A 19,456-nucleotide genomic window follows, 5' to 3' on the forward strand; every position below is an offset into this window, starting at 1 on the left:
TGTGTTTTTTGGGATAGAAGATGTCTGAAGAGGTTTGAAGACTCTGGTCCACATCTGCGTCAAGTAGAGGACGCGCAGACCTTTTTAGGTCTGCAGTCTTCAGAAAAACAAAAAGTCTGCAAAGCCTAATGTCTGCGCGGCACAGACAAAAGAGGCCAAGAAGATTTGCAGACAAAAAACAAACAGCACCTAAGAGTGACCTAAAATCCTTTAGCTCTTAGATCATTGTATCAAACACTATAAAGGTCCAAATGACACTTAGAAGGTTAGATCTTCACTAGGGATTGCTTCCTTGCATCAAGATTTCATTCATTCTTCTCCAAAAATCATTCACAGATCTTCCAAGATCAAGAACACTCAAAGAAGAAATGGTAAGTTGCTCTCAACGGTTTCTAGAGGTAGAGGTTGCACATAATGAGAAACCCTAGAAGTTAGTGCCCATAAACAAGTCCTAAATCTCGAGAAACTAGGGTTAGACCTATCAGCTACAACATGTCGTGTCGGACATGTGCCTCATGCGCCACACCACAAATATTACACACCATGCCTAGCGGGTTTTTACCCTTTTTCCTTGACGAAAATTCCAATAATCGACAACTAGGAACATGTCGAAAACCAAGCGTTACAATTAGGGATGAGTATAGGCGGGTACCCGCCTTAAATATCTAGAACCAGAACCGGAATCGGCGGTCCCTAAAAGGTTGGAACCGAAACCGGCGGGTAGCAGTTCCAATACTGGGTACCCGGTTCATTAAATTTGTTGAATTTTTAAAACTTATAAAGCTATATCTACTGTAAACTTACAAAAAAGTTATCCATTACTTCAATACGTAATTCGCTACGTATTAAAAAATGAAGATTAGAAAATATATGTCACACCCCCGAACCGGGACGGCGGAAACATTTGGGGATGGGTGACTTCATCTTGTAATATCAAAACAATTGGATATGAATGAAACATAGCAACCATGATCATCATACATTAACGATATCAACATGCATTGTTTACATCTTTGTGTTTGTTCATGAAAATACATCCAAAAAAAACATAATGTATGATAATCCAAAAATACAACAAATGTCCAATGTCCACGGCTGAAAAACCTGCTCACTGTGTTCCTAAGAATACAAGTCGTTTTGAAAAGCGTCAACATATAAAATGTTGGTGAGTTCATAAACATATTTGTAAGAAAACTTTGTAATAGTTTGTAAACTCCAGAAAATCCAATATTTTCTGTAAAAATAGTTTGTGAGTCTTGATTCAAATCATGTATATTTGCATGTGTATTCTTTATTTTACCCTGTTTGAAATTATATAGAGAGTGTACCCGGAAAATCCTATATTTTCTGTTAAACGAAAAGTTGTGGTCTTAAAAACCCTAAGGCCATAGTAGTGAATTTAGATGCAAAATAGTCAACACATAGTTTTGTACTTTGTAAAATGAGTAGAGTGTATGTCTTGTGTAAATCATACATACTTATAAAGCTAACATATTTCCTTGAACCTCATGCATTTGAAACCCCCATAAAAATTTGCAAACACCTCATGCATTTGAAACCTCCTATTTTAATGAATACCACTCAAAAGTCTCTTAGTAATGATTAACAATTCAAAGGTTTTATAACTTATATAATATATTTAATAAACGATTAATGGATACTCTACTATAAAAAGATCAATCTTTTTTAGTAGACATACAAATACAATTCACATACAAAGTTCACAAATAAAATAGGCTTAAAGTTTTTTGTGTTGGTTTGAGGGCTTTGAACAATTTTTCGAGCCATGTTATTATGTTGAAGTTTTAAATTTGTAAGTTTGTTATATACTAATTCTTTTTTGTATTTTCTTGATTTAAGTATTGTTTTAAGAATATCATTGTATGTTGTGGTTAAAATTTTAATGTAAATTAGATCAGATTCATGTTATTGATCATATTTTAGGGAAGGTGATATATATAATATTTAATTAACTATTATATACATGTTTGTATGTTCATGTTGCTTCACAACAATAATTAATTAAAAATCATTGATATGTCATATTATCCATATTATCCATGTAAAGTTTTTTTAAAATGCAAATTGTGTATCTTATCACTTTATATTTTAGTATATGTTTAACATTTTAATTATAATAATAAGTGTTTTTTTTAAAGTTTCTGTCACTTATTAATAATAATAAGTGGTTTTAAAATTAATAAGCGATAATTATAAATAATAAAATCAAATTACATGGATATGTCATATTATCCATGCAAGTCTCTTTTGAGATGCAAATTGTCTATCTTATCACTTTATTATTTAGTGTATGTTTCACATTTTAATAATAATACTAAGTGTTTCTTAAAAGTCTTTTTTAACTTATTATTAATAATAAGTGGTTTAAAATTAATGAATAACAATTTTAAATGATAATAACATCACATTATAAATTACATTTAGCTATAAATAAATTATATTTTAAATGAACATCATTATTGAAATTAGAAAATGATCGCATAAGTAAAAATATAATTAGTCAATAATAATAATTGTTAAAAATAATACTAATAAGATAATTATATCTAATTTTATTAATGAGGAATGTGGGTTGATGTCAATGAATATTACTGTTCAAAATAATAGACATTATATATATATATATAAAAGTTAGTGAAAAATATATTATCTCAAAGCTAATGTCAATAACATAACCATTTTAAATATATATTTTTCAATATTTTAACAATATATTTTTAATCTTCGCAGCGCAACGCGCGGAAATTCGTCTAGTTTTAATATAATAATGTTATTCTCTATGTGAGTGGTTACAACCATAATAATGTGACGAAAGCATCTGTCTTGACGTTCTTTAGACGTCCGTTTCTAAAGATAATTGTCACCCTAGACTGGCCTGTCCAGCTATAACGTACAACTCTGGTTTGGGGTGTCAACCCCGTATAGATCTATACACAATTCTCGCTCTTCCTCCAGGAGACTCTGGTTATAACTACAAGACTTACGATGTACACTAAGTAGGTACGAGTGAAGGAGTGTCTCACAAGAGCCTTAACGGAATTTACGCGAATATTGAATTCCATTATTTAACGTCATAAATAATGTTACTAGTGTAAACACGTTTAGTTGACCAATTTGTTAGATTTATTTATAAATTTCGTTTTATAAATGGTTAAACTGGGAACTAATATAATTTAGGACATTTTACCACAATTGACAAAATCGTCCATTTTAGCATAAGTGTCGAAAATAGCTTATTTTTACCATAAGTGTCAAAAATAGTCCTTTTTACCATAAGTGTCAAAAATAGCTCATTTTTACTAAAGTTGTCATAAATGGCCCGTTTTTACCAAAGTTGTCATAAATGGCCCACTTTTACCAAAGTTGTCATAAATGGCCCATTTTACAAGTTTTAGTGGTAAAATTTTTATATATCCAAAATGTTACCATTTTTAGTGTAACTTTCCATATTTTTTCCATTTTTCAAGTTTTCATGACAAAATTTTGTGTTACCATTTTCTTTGACTTTATAGTGATTTTATCACACATCAAAGATAACCATTTAAGCATAACAACAAATCATATAAGCCACACAAGATAACTTTGTTTTCCAGCAACTTGATACTTGTAGAAAATCTCGAGTTTATGGACCTTTAGCATGAGATCACCATATTTCACACACATAACATATAACACATACACATGCAAGCAAAATATCTAAGGATTTACACGAGACTTTGACTTGTATCCCCCCCCCCCCCAAAGAAGGAAAAATTCAAAAACAAGGGGTATGAAGCTCACCTTGGGGCTTTTTTCGGTTTTAAAGAGGAAGATGGAGGAGGTTTTAGGCGCTTGCTTGCTTCCTTGAGGAGATTTTTGAAGTTATGGTGTTCTATGAGCATAATCATGAAAATAGAGTGGATAAAGAAGGATTTTTAGTGTAAACTTGGAATAAAACAATAGAGTTTACCAGGAACTTACCAAGGGTACAATGCTTGAAGAAAACTTCTTGAGAAGCACATAAAACCCCACGATTTTGGAGAAGAAAATTGGAGAGTTTCTTGAGTTTTTAGAGAGAGTGGGATAAGAGTGCATGTTAGAAGTGAAGAGTGGAGAGAGGGTGAGGGGGGAGGCCGATGAAGGGGAAGGGGAAGGGTGATAGGGTTTTACTTTAGCTATGTTTGATATGAGGGTGCCTAGTTACATGGAGGGTAAATCCCTTGTTATTTGTTGTGTATAAATGAGGTGTCACTTGTATTTTTCATCACATTATCTTTTTTTTATTAACACCGATCGACCCAAGGAAAGGGGAGAAAAAGGTTTTTGGGCTTGAAGGACAACCAAGAACACCATAAGCCCATTAGCATTTTCGATTTGCACAAGTTTTTGGGCTTGGATCGGGCCTAAAAATGGTTTCAGTCTAATAATGGGCCCAAAAGGTATGGAAGTAGCCCAATAGAGGTTTTCAGTTTAAGGAGAGGGCCCAATAGAAATTTTTGATCCATTATGGCCCATATATGGGTTTTCGACCCAATGAGATTAAATGGAAATGTTTTTGGCCTAAAAGGGGCCCAATAGTGGTTTCGACCTTACAAAGCCCATTAGAGGGTTTTTCGGCCCAAAATATTTCCTAGTAGAGGTGTACGGCCCATTATGGTCTAGAAATAAATTGTCACGGCCCATAAGGGTTTTACGACCCAAAAGACTAATTGGAAGGGTTACCGGCCCATTAAGGCCCTTTAAAAAGGTCTTGGTCCAGCAAGAGGTTTGGACCGACAACTCTTGGGCTAAGGCCCAAAGTTGAGTGGAATTGACTTATTGGGTTGAGTTTTGGGCTTTAATAAGGTTGTTTCAACCTAAATGTCACAATTTTTGGATGCATAAACTTAGATAACATTGAAGTTTGATTTATACCAAACGTAGTGTTACCATGTTACAGAAGAAATTATCTTGTACAAAGATAGAAATCATAGCCCTAATTTGCTAGTTGTGGCAATATCAGTAGCTTGAATTGCATGACCAAAAAAGATATGTGCAGGGTTTTTAAAACCTATAAAGAAACTCCACTGATTTCATGTATCTTAAATTCATACTTTTGATATAAAAATTTCAAAGAATTGAAGTCCATAACTAAACCAATATTTCTATTAGTTAGAATTTAACATGAACATAATAGTACATTATGTCTATTATCTACAAATTTATTTTGAACGTGAATATTTTACATTCAAAGTGAAAATTATACATGTACACTTAAATATTCAAAACAAATTGCGTAAATGTATCTTTGAGTAAAGTACATGAATGGTGCTTGTGGTATAGGTTAATTTGTGCGGTTGGTTTCTAACCAATTTTGTTAATCAGATACTCCTTATAATTTGATTTTATTGCTGCTTTGGTCCCAAATCGACTTAAAATGTCAATTCTACCCTTAATGGTATTTTTTTTATTGTTCTATTTTAAATACTATATAAATTAAATCATTAAATAAAATCTACCCACCCCTACCAAAACCCATCGGTCACCCTCCTTTTACTTTTCACCCCTATTTTCGTTTGTAGTCTATGTTACTTCCTTTCCTCTTTAAAAGCCTTCATCGGTCTCGTTCACCACCACCAATATTAACAGATTGCCACCGTCGGTGACCACCTCTTATTGATTGGTTCGTCTCCAACCATCCATCATCACCTCTTTATTCTGCATTTCCCTTTTATCCACCTTATATTATAGCGGCGAATTGAAGGTGGATTGTCATTTCAGGGAGATATTATCCAAGCACACGATGGAAACAAAATGGTGGTAGTGGTTCTCCGAAGGTGAAGGACCATAAGAAAAAGGGTGTTGAAGCGAATCTAGAACTATCAAATTTTCTGAAACAAGTTATCGTTTCCTTAGGAATTCCATTTTTAACATGTGGTTGCTTCGAGAGGATTTGTTTTAGCAAACATGGTAAAATGGGTTCTTTAATTCGAACATATTGCTCCGGCTCGACATCATCCAAGCATATGACGCCCTCGGTCCTTAATGTCACCATGGTGGTCGACTGTCTGTCAAGATATGTGGAAGATAGGCCATTTTTTGGCTAGTTTAACCAAATCATCACGATGGCATTGACAATCAGTGTATCAGATAAAAAAATTAGATGAGGAAGAGCAAAATGATGTCGACAATCGTTGAATTTCTTGGTTCCAACTTTAGGGTTCTATCATGGGATGGGAGAAGATAGAGGTATATGTAAGGGCTATTAAAAGTTATAAATATATAATAAATAAATAATTAAGGGCATTATAATCATTTTAGATATGGTAGGGACTAAGCCTGAAATAAAACCAAATGTCTAAACAGGGATTAAGCGCCCTAGGTATCGCCTAGTTGGCTACCAACCATGAACTGCCTGTCGCCTAGTCATGATATTTAAACACCGCATATATAAGAAAAACATTATTAGGTAATCATACCAATCCCTGCATAGGCCCCATTTTAAATGCATCAGTGAAACCCTATATCGATGTGTATGAAATATTATATTTCGTTTGGTGCGTTGCAAGATTTCAAGCTAAGGAAAAGAGAAACATTAGAGCTTCAAGTTATATAGTAGTAATATGAATTCGTTTTGCGAAAACGACGTGCACACCAACTTAGGGCACGTTTGATAGTTGTTGTCTGAAAAAATGTTGTCTAAGAAAGTGTTGTTTGTGAAAGTTTACTGACCGGGAAAGAAATCATGTTGGTTGATTGTATCTGATTGACTATGTTGAATGATGAAAAATGACCATATTACCTCGTTGTTCTATACTGTGATGAATGAAGTTGTTGAATAATTATAAAAACATACAAATTGTCATACAAAAATCAAAATTACACAATAGTCATTTAAAAATCCAAATACAAAATCAAAAATTACACAAAATTGTATGTCAAAATCAAAAAATTTGATTGAAACTTCATATATAAAATGGTCATCCAAAATACTATGCTCGAAAATCAGAAGAAAGAAGAAAGTTCATGCCTAATGCTCTCCAATTAGAAGAAACAAATCAGAAAAAATAAATTAGAGATCCGATGGTTACATATGAGGTGGAGCTGATGGTTCTAATATTTCACCCACAAACAAATCAAAAATTACACAAAATTGCACTTAGAAAGATCTATCAAATAGGGTGTTATAGACTTTTTCTTTATTTATTGGGTTGATTTATCGTTGTGTTCTAATATTTCACCCACAACCCGAAGAAATGGATTTTAACTCTAAAATATCTATTATGGTTTTTAACTCATTCAACTTCTACACATTGGTAATGACGTTATTCATTGCGATTATATTTGTAGAAATACAGCTAATGAAGCATAAATTTAATCTAAATATCAGTTCAAAGAGAAGTGGGTGAGAAATATATAGACATAAACATCTTTTGGAAGATAAGTATTTAACATACTGTATTCATGCAGAAGATCGTCATCCAAAGTGGCGTCAAGTATAGTTATTGATGTCGTATTATGAATATAAAAAACATAAATGACATGACAAAAGAATTACATAATCTCATGGGTATGGGTATGGCTAGCAAGGGAAACCAGGGGTGCAACCATTGTGCTTCCAAGAGATGATTTTCCTATGGTCTCTACCCCTATAACTTCTTGCAACTAACCTCCCATTAACCGGTTTACACAACCCAACATCCACCACCACACTAGTAGTACTACACCTTCCCAATAAACCTCCCCCATCATTCATATAAAAATCAAACAGCATCCCAAGACAACATATTTGATGCCCCAATACATGCTTTTCTTCCTCCCATGGTATCCTATTTACCACCTCAATATTCACCTAAAACATACATACAAAAACATCATCATACTTTAAAAGTAAAATTTCATAATAATACAATTACTTACCTCGGCTTCCATGGCACGAAGTTCATTAAACCACTCATTAGCCTCAGTCACAGTCTCAGTTTCTAAATTGGCGGCTCTAAAAAGATTCAAGGAAAAAAATGGCGGCCTGAGGGGATACTCCATGCTGATCTCTATCTGCAATAACAAAATTTTCAAACATGACTTAAGAGTGTTAACATTTTGTAAAATTACCATTATGCCCTTATTCCATGTTACGTCATTTGTATATACCTTGGCTTCTAATTTCATGTACCCATCACCATTGTTCACTTTTCTTGTTAGGAGAAGACGATATTCTCGGGTCCCACATGCAATCCACGTGTCATCAATTACCTTTATACCCCTGGGTCCCGTTACTTCATCGGTCTCTGGCTCGGTTTGTGGAGGCTCATCCACCTCACTGTCGGAAACCATCAAATCCAATTCTTCATCAAGCCTTCTGAAACTTGGGGATTTCCCTTTGCTCATTGGAGAAGCCATGGATTTAGTAATCAAAGAGAGACGTTTCGAGTGCTCGATTCCTGATCCTTTCAAGGGCGTAATCGTAATTTGACTAATTTCGTTCGCAATAGTTGCGGGATTTAGAGATGGAAGCTCCCCGTCTTCCCTTATGTTCTCTGTCTCTGGTTTTGAAGTATCAGGTTCACCAACTGTCTCGGCTTGTTGTGGAGCTTGAATTTGTTCTTCAATGGCTGCAGCAGAAGGGTTGGCCAAGGGCTTAATTGTCCAACTCTGTAAACTGCACACACGGGTATGTGAAAACCAGGGTACGGTTTGACAAGTCAAACCAGGCCATTTAAGCTTTGTTAGCAACTCAATCTGCTCCCTGTAAGTCAACCAAACATTTCCAACTTTTCAATACAACTCCAAACATAAAATTTAATAAATTTATTCAAAGCTATTCTATATGGCAGCATTTATACAAACTGGGCCCACAAGACACAAACTCAAAATCCAACAGAAATGCAGATTAAACATTCAAAGAAACCATAAAATTCATTCATTTCAAGAATTCTAACAATTCAAGATTCGGTCAAATCAAATGATGTGCAACATGTTGGATTCAATCTAACTACATTTGAAACCCTAGATCCATAGCTCTAAAAATCTAAAAAAACATACAGTGTAAAGACTCACGCAAGGGCCAGCTGTGCTTTCTTTCTAGCACGGATCCTTTGGACAACTGTCTGTACACGGTTTTGCTGGCGATATACTGATAATCCAGAAATGACAGCAGATTGTTTTGTGGTTTCACCATTAATGGATTCGCCACCTGGCGTAAGGAGAGGTGAAACCTCTGGTAAAAAATCAATTCCAGCTAAATGTTGTGCCCATTTATATGGACGTGAAGATCTTTTTTCATCAAATATTGATCCATCACCACTCCAAAGCTTAGCTGACTGCATGAATCATGATATCAAATATATATTGTCTAACAAAACAATAAAAGATATAGGAAGATTAATAAAAACCTGATGAGGAAGCTCGAGTCCTGTGTCATTTGGGAAGAGGTTGCATAAGATATTACTTTCTGGACCTTCATTTGATCCTTCGATGCCAACACAAACCACATTTAACTTCAGCAAATACTCAAATTTCAATACGATAAGCTTTGTAGACTTTGGATCAGAAGCCTCATCATCATGTATTTGGAGGGTGAGTTTAAGTGGGTGAGTTTGATATATTCTTGCAGGGTCAAGACTGTCTTTTACTTGGATTTTCTTAGGACGCTTTCTCCTTCTTTGACCATCATCTTCTTCATCAACCACATCATCTTCTATCTTGGAATTCTCTATACTAGGAGATATGCCTGTATAGGTAAAATGGGAAATGAAAAAAAAAATAAGATCTTGCAACAGATGGAATGACACCCACGAAAGAAAGAATAAGATATTGTAAATGGTTGCCAATTACCATTGTCTTTATTGGCTTGCTGTCTGGCAAAAGTATGAGCATCTTTCATGCTTCCCATGATTTCAAGATCAATACTCTCACCAAATGCTTCTTTATGAGCCAATAACTGAGAGTATATTACATAAAGAGGAGGTGGGAGCAACTCAGCAGACTGGTGTTGCTTTAGCTTCTTTGTGTGAAGAATTCCCAATTGGTTTTGTACTGGAAGAGATGCCTTCTTGAGAGACTTAAGATGTGAAGGAAGACTTGATAGAAACTTCTTCCTGTTAGCAATTGTGTCTTGAAGGACTTTCTTTTGCTCTTCCAACTTCTCATGCAGCTTGGACAATTCTTTGCGCTAACAAAAGATGCATACAAGTTATGATCTATGAATATGTTATGACATACATTAACTCATTAAGCATTGATATTTGTTTTTTCAATTATCGCAATGTACCTGGAATAGCTCAAAATTGAGCCTTTTAAGCATCAGATCATGGGCACTGTCATTTGACTGTACAGAGTTCTTAATGTCTTCTGGTGCATCTCTGAAAAATTCTTCCTCAGGAACAAGTTCGATATCTGGATACTTGGACTTAAAGTCTTTGCAGGCTTTTATTGCTTTCACATAATGATTTTTCTCATACATAAGGTTGTGGAGTTGCAGTGTTGTGAAGTCTACAGGTGCTTTTGCATGTTCTGTCTCTGATTTTACAAGATCTTCTTCAAGCAAAATGGAACGATTTGCCTGAAAGGAAACACAATAAACTGAGGAAGCTGGAACACATTATCTATCAGACATAACTATTGACTAATTCATGTTAACTTGGAATAGTAGATTTTTAAAACAGGTAAACAAAACGCTGAAAATCACATTCCCCTAATATCTTGCCAAATCTTCTTCTCAGAACCCTAATACCTACTCATCGGTTTCAACAATTGAAATACACACACATGGATACTGTCTGAAATGGGAATTCCATGAACATTAAGATATATGTTATTGTAAACGATAAACTTGAAGAGATTAGGTCATTTTACATAAGAGGGTGACCTACTTCGGATAAAAAAAATTAAGTTTTGTAGCGTAAACAGTAACTACCAAAAGAGGGATTGAATCATAATCCCGGAGCAGATGCATCAAGTGAACTTCACATTCACTACAAAATTTAAATTTTCATTTTTTCCCACAATCGCTGTCTGATTAGGGTATATAACACAAATAAATAACTATAGGTGCAGATAGGATAAAAATAAGGGACCTTCCGAAGGTTCACAAAGTTGAGGAGCATTTGCGTCACGAGCTCAGGGAGTTGTGATTTGGTACTATCACTTCCTCCGCCTCCTTCTTTCTTAATGAAAAGCATCTGTGCAACTATATCCTCCACGGAGGTCTTAGTCGTTTGAAGCAAATCGTACGCCGATGTATCTATCTTCCGATCTGGTAGAATCTCGCCGGGTTCCGCCATATTCAAGTCCATTCTTCAAAACGCCCTCTCCAAGACTCCAAAGTCTCCAAACTTCGCCAGTCCGTCGATGAGTTTCAAAGTTTCAGTGATGTTGTCATGGCGTCCGTTAGCCTACTAATTGGGCTCACTTCTGTGGTGTGTGGTTGGGCTCATTACTTTTATTGGCCCAATTATACTTGATAAGATAGTTGGCCCAAAACTGTTTCCGCAAAACATACGTTGTTTTTTCGGTCAACGGGATTGTTGACCAACAAAATAAATTTATTTTATTTGGTTTTTAATATTTTTTGTGCATTTGAAATGATCAAACTTATATTTGATTTTATAAATGAATGTTTGGTGGATTTTTTCCTGGTTCATCGGTTTGAAAGCATGATTTTGCTTATATGACATGGACTATTTGTGTCACTTACTCTCTATTAACCCTTATTAAATTACAAGGTAACAATCCCTTCGTAAGATCAAATCTATTTTTTCATTCCTTTTTATTGACACCCAAGTTTATAAAATCCTCAAAACAATGAATATATCTTCACAAATCAGTCAAGGACAAACAATTATTTTACAATCATATCTGGAAACCCAACTGCAAGGGGTATCCCTTTTTCCTTGTGCCCTCATCCAACATTAACTGCGGATGAGAGTTGTTATAGATGATCCAATTTGAGAATATGTATTTTCGTTATTAGGATATCTTCATGTTAGGGGTGAGTGTGTTTATCGAGTTATTAGACCTTTACATGTTATTAATGGGTGAACAAGACTATCGAAATTTCTAACTCAAAATGGTATCGAATCGGTACCATTTATGTTAATATAGGATGGTAGTCACTACTCTAAAATCATAAAATTCAGGATTTGGTACCATCGGTACCGATGCTAGTATCGAAAACCGATATCATACCTGGTACCGATAATGTTAGTTCGGTTCAATAATGTTTCTTTTGAAATGCCGAATTTATAAAAAGCGAACCCCCTGATTAAGAGAAAAAGGCAAGAGAAAACAAAAACAAACAAAATTACAGAGTCTTAAACGGACAACATAACTAATCTGACCAATTTCAAATACCGAAATTACCACTATTCTTAACCCAGTTGAAAACTATATAGATGATGGTATCCACCGTTTTAGAAGGGGAGCAATGCATGTTGCTAAAAAGTTTGTCATTCCTCACTGTCCACACGCTCCATAAAAGACCGTACACAACTGCCACAAAAATGGTTCTCTTCTTAGGGAAGTAGCCCTAATTAGCCACGTAGTCGATGACTTATTTAATAGTGTTGAAACCCGGAAAAGGGATGTTTCACCATTTAAAAACCCAGAATAAGACCTCGCGAGTAAACGAGCAACTTGCCATGATGTGATCGGTGGAATCGAAGCCAGTGGAGCAAAGATAACAGGATGTCGAGGGGATATTGACACCACGATCAATAAGAGCGGCAGCGGTAGGTATGCGATCAAGATTCGCTCTCCAGATAAAGCACGAGACTTTGAGGGGAACAAGATTAATCCAAACAACTGATTTTGGAATTCCACACGTGAGTTTGGAGTCAATAACGCACCGAAGATTGCTCACATAAAAATCACCAATTACATCAAGTTTGGAGTTCCAAACATCATTTGCATCGGTAAGGTTGCCGGTGGACGTAAGGTTGTTTAGTTGATAAAGTTTCAACTATTCAGGCGGTCTTCGAGGTATTCTTTTCCAACTCCAAGTGGGGCCTGAGGTTGACGTTTTCTCCGAAATAAGACATGATTGTTTGGTGTCTAGTTTAAGAAGATGAGAAAATCTTGACCCAAAGGAACCTCCACCATACCAATCTTCGAGCCAAAAAAGGGTTTGGCTCCCACTTCCAACCTAGCAAATTAGGATCTGATTAAATTGGATACCAAGATGTTCTAGGTCCTTGATGATTTTGACAATATTCCCCTAAGTACCGGTGGGACAGAAGGTTTAGCAAGCTCTGTCACCGGTTTTCTCTTGAGATTGTGTATGTTGTTGATAATTTGATTCCATAAAAACCCTCAAACTTTCAAGAAATGTCCAATTATATCGTAAGTCCATTTTTATGTTCATAAAAACCGCACATTTAGGCAAAAATTGTCATAACTGCCCTCTTTTCCGATTTTAGCCTTCTATGGCATTAGGGCTTGTTTGGCCACAGATCGACACATGATAGGGATGTCTGACATTAGGGGATGTTCCGATGACCTGTAAATTTCGACGACCCTTCGTGATCCTTCTCTCGTCGCCAACGACAACCAATCGAGGGGGAAAGGAAACGGCGACGGGGTGGATCGGGAAAGCACGTCTGGTGCTCGCCTGTTTTCGTAGAACAAGAAGAAGAACGGAAGCAGGAATCAAGAAAAATGAACTTCAAAATAAACATGTCTCTCAATAGAACCAGGATTGGATCTTTAACTTGATACCCCTTGACCACCATCTAACACCCTCTCCATTATCGTACCCGCCATGACCACCATCACTCCTGGGTCACTACCAAACTACCACCGCCAACATCTCCTTAACAAAGCCTACAGCCATCACAACCAAGCAAAACCCTAGCCTATATTTTTAGATAAACATAATCAGTATTTCAAAGTATGTTCCCTATAAACCCTTGCTCCTTTTTTGTTCACTTGACCAATGTATTCAGACCCACACAACCATAAACGAACACCATCAAGCATGCTAATGGAGACCTCTTTCAGATATGAGAAAGTTGAAGGAAATGGAGAAACACAGAAGATGGGGTCTTTAAAGGTTTGACTCTTTTAAATTAGTTTAACACGTAAAGATGATTTCATAATTTTCATAGGTTTATCTTATTTTTAACATTTGTAATGGAGAATCAAGGGATACACCGGAGTGATTATCGATTTGTAGGTTCTTAAATCATAATTTTTTGTGAAATATGAGTGGGTTTTTATTTTGAATGTAAGAAAGATTAATCTTTGAAAAACAAGTAAGTGATTATGGATTCTCACAGGTTCTTTTTGTTGGTCTTTTGACCATAAGAACTTTCCTATGTGCGCATGCAAAACCCTAATGCTTGGATCTAGGCTTTCTAATAAACATGCTTTGAATCCAAGACTTCTAATTACTAATTAGGTTAAATAACAACATTGAAACAGATCTAGAATCATACCTTTGAGTTCCTTGTTGATCTTGAGGTCTTGGAGCTTCTAGAGTCACAAATGTCACTCCTCTAATGGCTTACAAACACCAATAGCAATAAGAATGATTTAGGAGAGAGGAGAGGGGAGGAATTTCGACCAGAGGTTCCTTGCTTTAGGAGATGTGTCGAATTCCCCATGCCATAGGGTCTATTTATACTTGTAGACTCCTTAAGGGTTACAACCTAAACCCTAATTGGATAATCTTCTCTTAAGGCTATCCAAATCCATTCCATAGATAAGCATATGGACGATTTTAGCTATCCAAAAGCTCTTAGAATTCGTCCAAAGCATATCCTAATGGATTTACAGTCTAAAGCTTAACTATCAAACAATTGACAGTTTATACCCCTTTATTTAATTAATCTCTTTAAGTCACCAAATTAATTCTAATTAATTCTATGACTTATATTAATCAAATAACAAATATATTATTCATTATATTATTCACATAATATATTAATAATATTTACTCTCTCTTAATAAATCATCCTATCAAGTTGCTATGGTGAAGGCAACCCAAAAAGACCATGCACAACCGGATCAAATACTTGCCTAATATAGTTGCAGCCTTAGACACTATTCCAACAGTCTCCCACTTGGATAAGTCTAGTAACTATATTCATAAGTACAATTCGGTTTGCAATCATAGCTCTCAAAGACGCTGTCAACTCTGATCTAATCAATCTTGTCCTTTAGATAAGGGAACATACAGTCCTCTGTTAGATATCATGCTGACAATCCTATGGAATGGTTAGTCAAGCATTTAGGTTTCTCGATCTCTGATTTATTTGACATAGAACTTAATCGAACACATCAATTCAGTTCTGACCGGACCCGGCACATAAGTCAAATCAAATCATCGAGCGGTCGAGATATCGCTTTTACCTTCTTAGATAAAAGTTACAGATAAACTTCGACTTATATGCATTTACTTATTCATTTACCAACTATACACAACAATACGTTTTATAACACCAAGTTACTGATGCGTTTTCGTATTATCAATGTACAATCAATTAACAAATAATAAACCATATATCTAGGTTTTAAGACTATATGATATTATCGTCTTGCGATCACCTTTTATATCGTATTCCATAAGGTGATTCCAGCAAGTGCGGGTTTATTCCAATGCTCAAAACTAGTTCATAAGCACTCATGAACGTTGCAGCAATCCTTTGCTATGTCTAACACCATTTAGACATTCTACACACCAATTCATGACAATCTTCATTCATATCTACTTCCAACATATGAACGATTGTGGACTATTTGAACAATTCTATTATTCCTAATAAACTCAATTATTCTGGAAGTCAAAACATGCAAAGTGAAACAATAGCTAAACAATTAACATAAGATAGTAACATTACTCAGAAATAAAACTCCTTTATTTAATCATCAAATGTCAATTACATTTATCTATTACACATTTCTAATACTATCTAATCTATGCTAATATCATCCTTCAGCCCAATACTCCTAGCATGCTGTAAGTGCTTAACCCTACTCAGTCCCTTCGTAAGCGGATCTGCTGGGTTATCTTCTGATGATATCCTCTTCACTACGAGTTGTCCTTCTTCTACACGATGTCTGATGAAGTGATATTTTCTGTCGATATGTCTTGATCTACCATGATCCCTCGGTTCCTTGGTCAAGGCAACCGCGCCTTCATTATCACAGAAAATCTCCATTGGCTCATTTATGGCAGGTACGACTCCAAGATCACCGATGAAGTTCTTTAGCCATATTGCCTCCTTCGACGCTTCGCTTGCTGCAATGTACTCTGATTCGTACGTTGAATCAGCTACAGTTTCTTGCTTGGAACTCTTCCATGTCACTGCTCCTCTATTTAGGGTAAAGACCCAACCCGACTGCGAACGGTAGTTGTCCCTGTCGGTCTGAAAGCTGGCGTCACTATACCCTCGCACCTTCAAGTCATCACTCCCTCCGAGGACTAAGAACCATTCCTTCGTCCTCCGAAGGTACTTAAGGATGTTTTTCACCGCAATCCAATGTGCTTTGCCAGGATTCCCTTGATATCTGCTAACCATGCTCAAAGCGAAGGCTACATCAGGGCGAGTACAAGTCATAGCGTACATGATTGAGCCAATTGCGGAAGCGTATGGTACTTGGCTCATTTCTACTATCTCAGCTTCGGTACTCGGACTTTGAGTCTTACCCAATTTGGCATTACTTTGTATTTGTAGTTCTCCCTTCTTTGAGTTTTCCATACTAAAACGTTTTAGTACCTTCTCTAAGTAAGTATTCTGACTAAGTCCAATTAGTCTCTTACTTCTTTCTCTTACTATCCTTATTCCCAAAATGTAAGAAGCCTCTCCGAGGTCCTTCATAGCGAAGCACTTCCCGAGCCAGGACTTAACTTCCTACAGAGTCGGGATGTCGTTTCCTGTGAGTAATATGTCATCAACATATAGAACGAGGAAGCTTACTATACTCCCACTGGCTTTGACATATACACAAGATTCGTCTTCACTTCGTACAAATCCAAACTCTTTGACTTTCTCATTGAAGCAAAGATTCCATCTGCGAGACGCTTGCTTAAGTCCATAAATGGACTTCTCAAGCTTACACACTCTATTCGGATGCTTCGGATCCACAAATCCCTCTGGCTGAGCCATGTAAACATCCTCAGCCAACTTTCCGTTAAGGAAAGCGGTCTTGACATCCATTTGCCAAATCTCATAATCATGAAATACGGCAATTGCTAGCATCACTCTAATAGATTTAATTTTCGCAACTGGTGAGAAGGTCTCATCATAGTCAACTCCGGGAGTTTGAGTAAAGCCCTTCGCAACCAATCGCGCTTTATATGTGTGTACGTTCCCATCCACGTCGGTCTTCTTCTTGAAGATCCATTTGCACCCAACGGTCTTGCGTTCGGGCACATAATCAACCAAATTCCAAACTTGGTTATCATACATGGATTGGATCTCGCTATCCATTGCCTCTTTCCACTTTACAGACTCCGGGCCTGCCATGGCTTCCTTATAGCTATTAGGTTCATCAAGGTTTACTAGTGTACCATCACTAATATACGTGTCCCCTTCGGTAGTAATATGAAAGCCATAAAACTGGGGATGAACTCTAGCTCTATCGGAACGTCTAAGAGGTAAGGATTCGTCAATCGGTTCAACCGGAGTTTCCTCCTCGGGTTGAGTGCCAGCGGTAGAGGTTCCTTCATCTATCGACTCTTGAATCTCTTCAAGCTCGATTTGCCTCCCACTATCTCCTTGGCTTATGAGTTCTCGCTCTCGGAAAACTCCTCTCCTCGCAACGAAGACCACGTTGTCCTTCGGTCTATAGAAGAGATATCCAAAGGATGTCTGCGGGTAGCCGATGAAAATACATCGCTCACTTCGAGGTTCAAGCTTGTCGTGAGTATCTCGTCTTACGAAAGCCTTGCAACCCCAAACCTTGATATGTGCCAACGAGGGAGCTTTCCCTGTCCACATTTCGTGAGGTGTTTTGGCAACCTTCTTAGTAGGGACTCGGTTAAGGATATGGGCGGCAGTCTCTAAGGCATACCCCCAAAAAGAGATTGGTAGCGAAGCACGACTCATCATAGAGCGAACCATATCCAATAAGGTTCGATTACGCCTTTCTGCCACACCATTCAATTGCGGTGTCCTAGGAGGCGTCAATTGCGAAACTATTCCACACTCCTTGAGATAATCGTGGAATTCAAGACTTAGGTACTCTCCTCCTCGATCGGATCGAAGCATCTTGATTTTCCTGCCCAATTGATTCTCCACTTCATTCTTGAACTCTTTGAACTTTTCAAAGGTGTCAGACTTTTGCTTGATTAAGTAGATATACCCATATCTACTATAGTCATCGGTAAAAGTCACATAGAAGCGTTTCCCATCCTTCGTGGTTGATCTAAACGGTCCACATACATCGGTATGTATTAGGTCCAATAGACCCTCGCCCCTTTCACATGTACTCGTGAAGGGCGACTTAGTCATCTTTCCAAGCAAACAAGACTCGCATGTGTCATCTTCCCTAAGGTCGAATGACTCCAACACTCCATCCTTTTGGAGTTGGGCTATGCGTTTCTTGTTGACATGTCCAAGACGACAATGCCACAAGGATGCTTTATCCATACTAGTGGAAGAATCAATATTCAAAACATCATTTCCTAAGTTATCAACAATCATAACGGTTTCATATATTCCATTACATGGTATAGCTTCAAAGTAAAAGACACCATTTAGATAAGCCAAAATAGAACCATTCTCATTATTAAAAGAAAATCTAAATCCTTGTCTATATAAACCATGAAATGAAATGATGTTTCTTGCCATTTCTGGCGAATAGCAACAATTGTTCAAATCTAAAACTAAACTATTTCTAAGCACTAAGGAATACACTCCAATCTTGGTTACAGGCGACGATCTTCTGTTCCCCATGATTAGATTGATCCTTCCTTGCTCCACATCCCTACTTCTTCTTAGTCCCTGCACATTAGTGATGGGTTTTGGTCATAAGACATCCTATGTGCTCATACAAACCCTAAAGCTCGGATCTAGGTTTCTCTATTGTACATACTTTGAATCCAAGACTTTGAACCCTAATTCTAGCATATGGAAATCAGAATTCACATGTAAATAGGTTTAAGAACATACCTTGATTGTTATATAGCAATAACAATCCAATTCCTCCTTGAATTGACCTTGGAAAGCAAAGAGTCACAAGTGTCACTCCTCTAATGGCTTACAAACACCATAAGCAAGTGGAGAAGGTATATAGAGAGAGGAGAGAGGTTAGAATTCGTATTTGGGACTTCTTGGGAAGGGATACACGAATTCATGACCTTGGGGTTGTTTATATAGGTGTAGAGATAGGGTTTCAGTCATTATCCTTATCTAGTTGATTATCCATTAAGCAACCAATAAGATAATCCTTGAATCCTTATCATACTCGAATTCTAAGGCTTTCCAACCTTAAATTCGTCCACCATACTTATAAGATAATCCTTACCTTATTTTTT

The 19,456-nt window shown here is 36.5% G+C and overlaps 1 protein-coding gene across 1 annotated transcript; it reads right to left on the reverse strand.

Annotated features, from left to right (window-relative positions):
• Positions 1 to 7,410: 7,410 nt before the first annotated feature.
• Positions 7,411 to 11,339, reverse strand: THO5 (THO complex, subunit 5). The gene is made up of 8 exons (XM_079023080.1): positions 11,055 to 11,339; positions 10,250 to 10,540; positions 9,814 to 10,150; positions 9,372 to 9,709; positions 9,037 to 9,299; positions 8,131 to 8,725; positions 7,900 to 8,034; positions 7,411 to 7,831 (listed from the first exon to the last, which is right to left on the reverse strand). Exons 1-8 carry the CDS (start codon positions 11,271 to 11,273, stop codon positions 7,562 to 7,564), a joined length of 2,448 nt encoding a protein of 815 aa, XP_078879206.1. The 5' UTR covers positions 11,274 to 11,339; the 3' UTR covers positions 7,411 to 7,561.
• Between the last annotated feature and the right edge of the window lie 8,117 nt (positions 11,340 to 19,456).

This window comes from Lactuca serriola, chromosome 1 (assembly GCF_051521515.1).
Source record: "Lactuca serriola cultivar US96UC23 chromosome 1, Lser_US96UC23_V15, whole genome shotgun sequence".
In the NCBI taxonomy this organism is placed as follows: domain Eukaryota; kingdom Viridiplantae; phylum Streptophyta; class Magnoliopsida; order Asterales; family Asteraceae; genus Lactuca; species Lactuca serriola.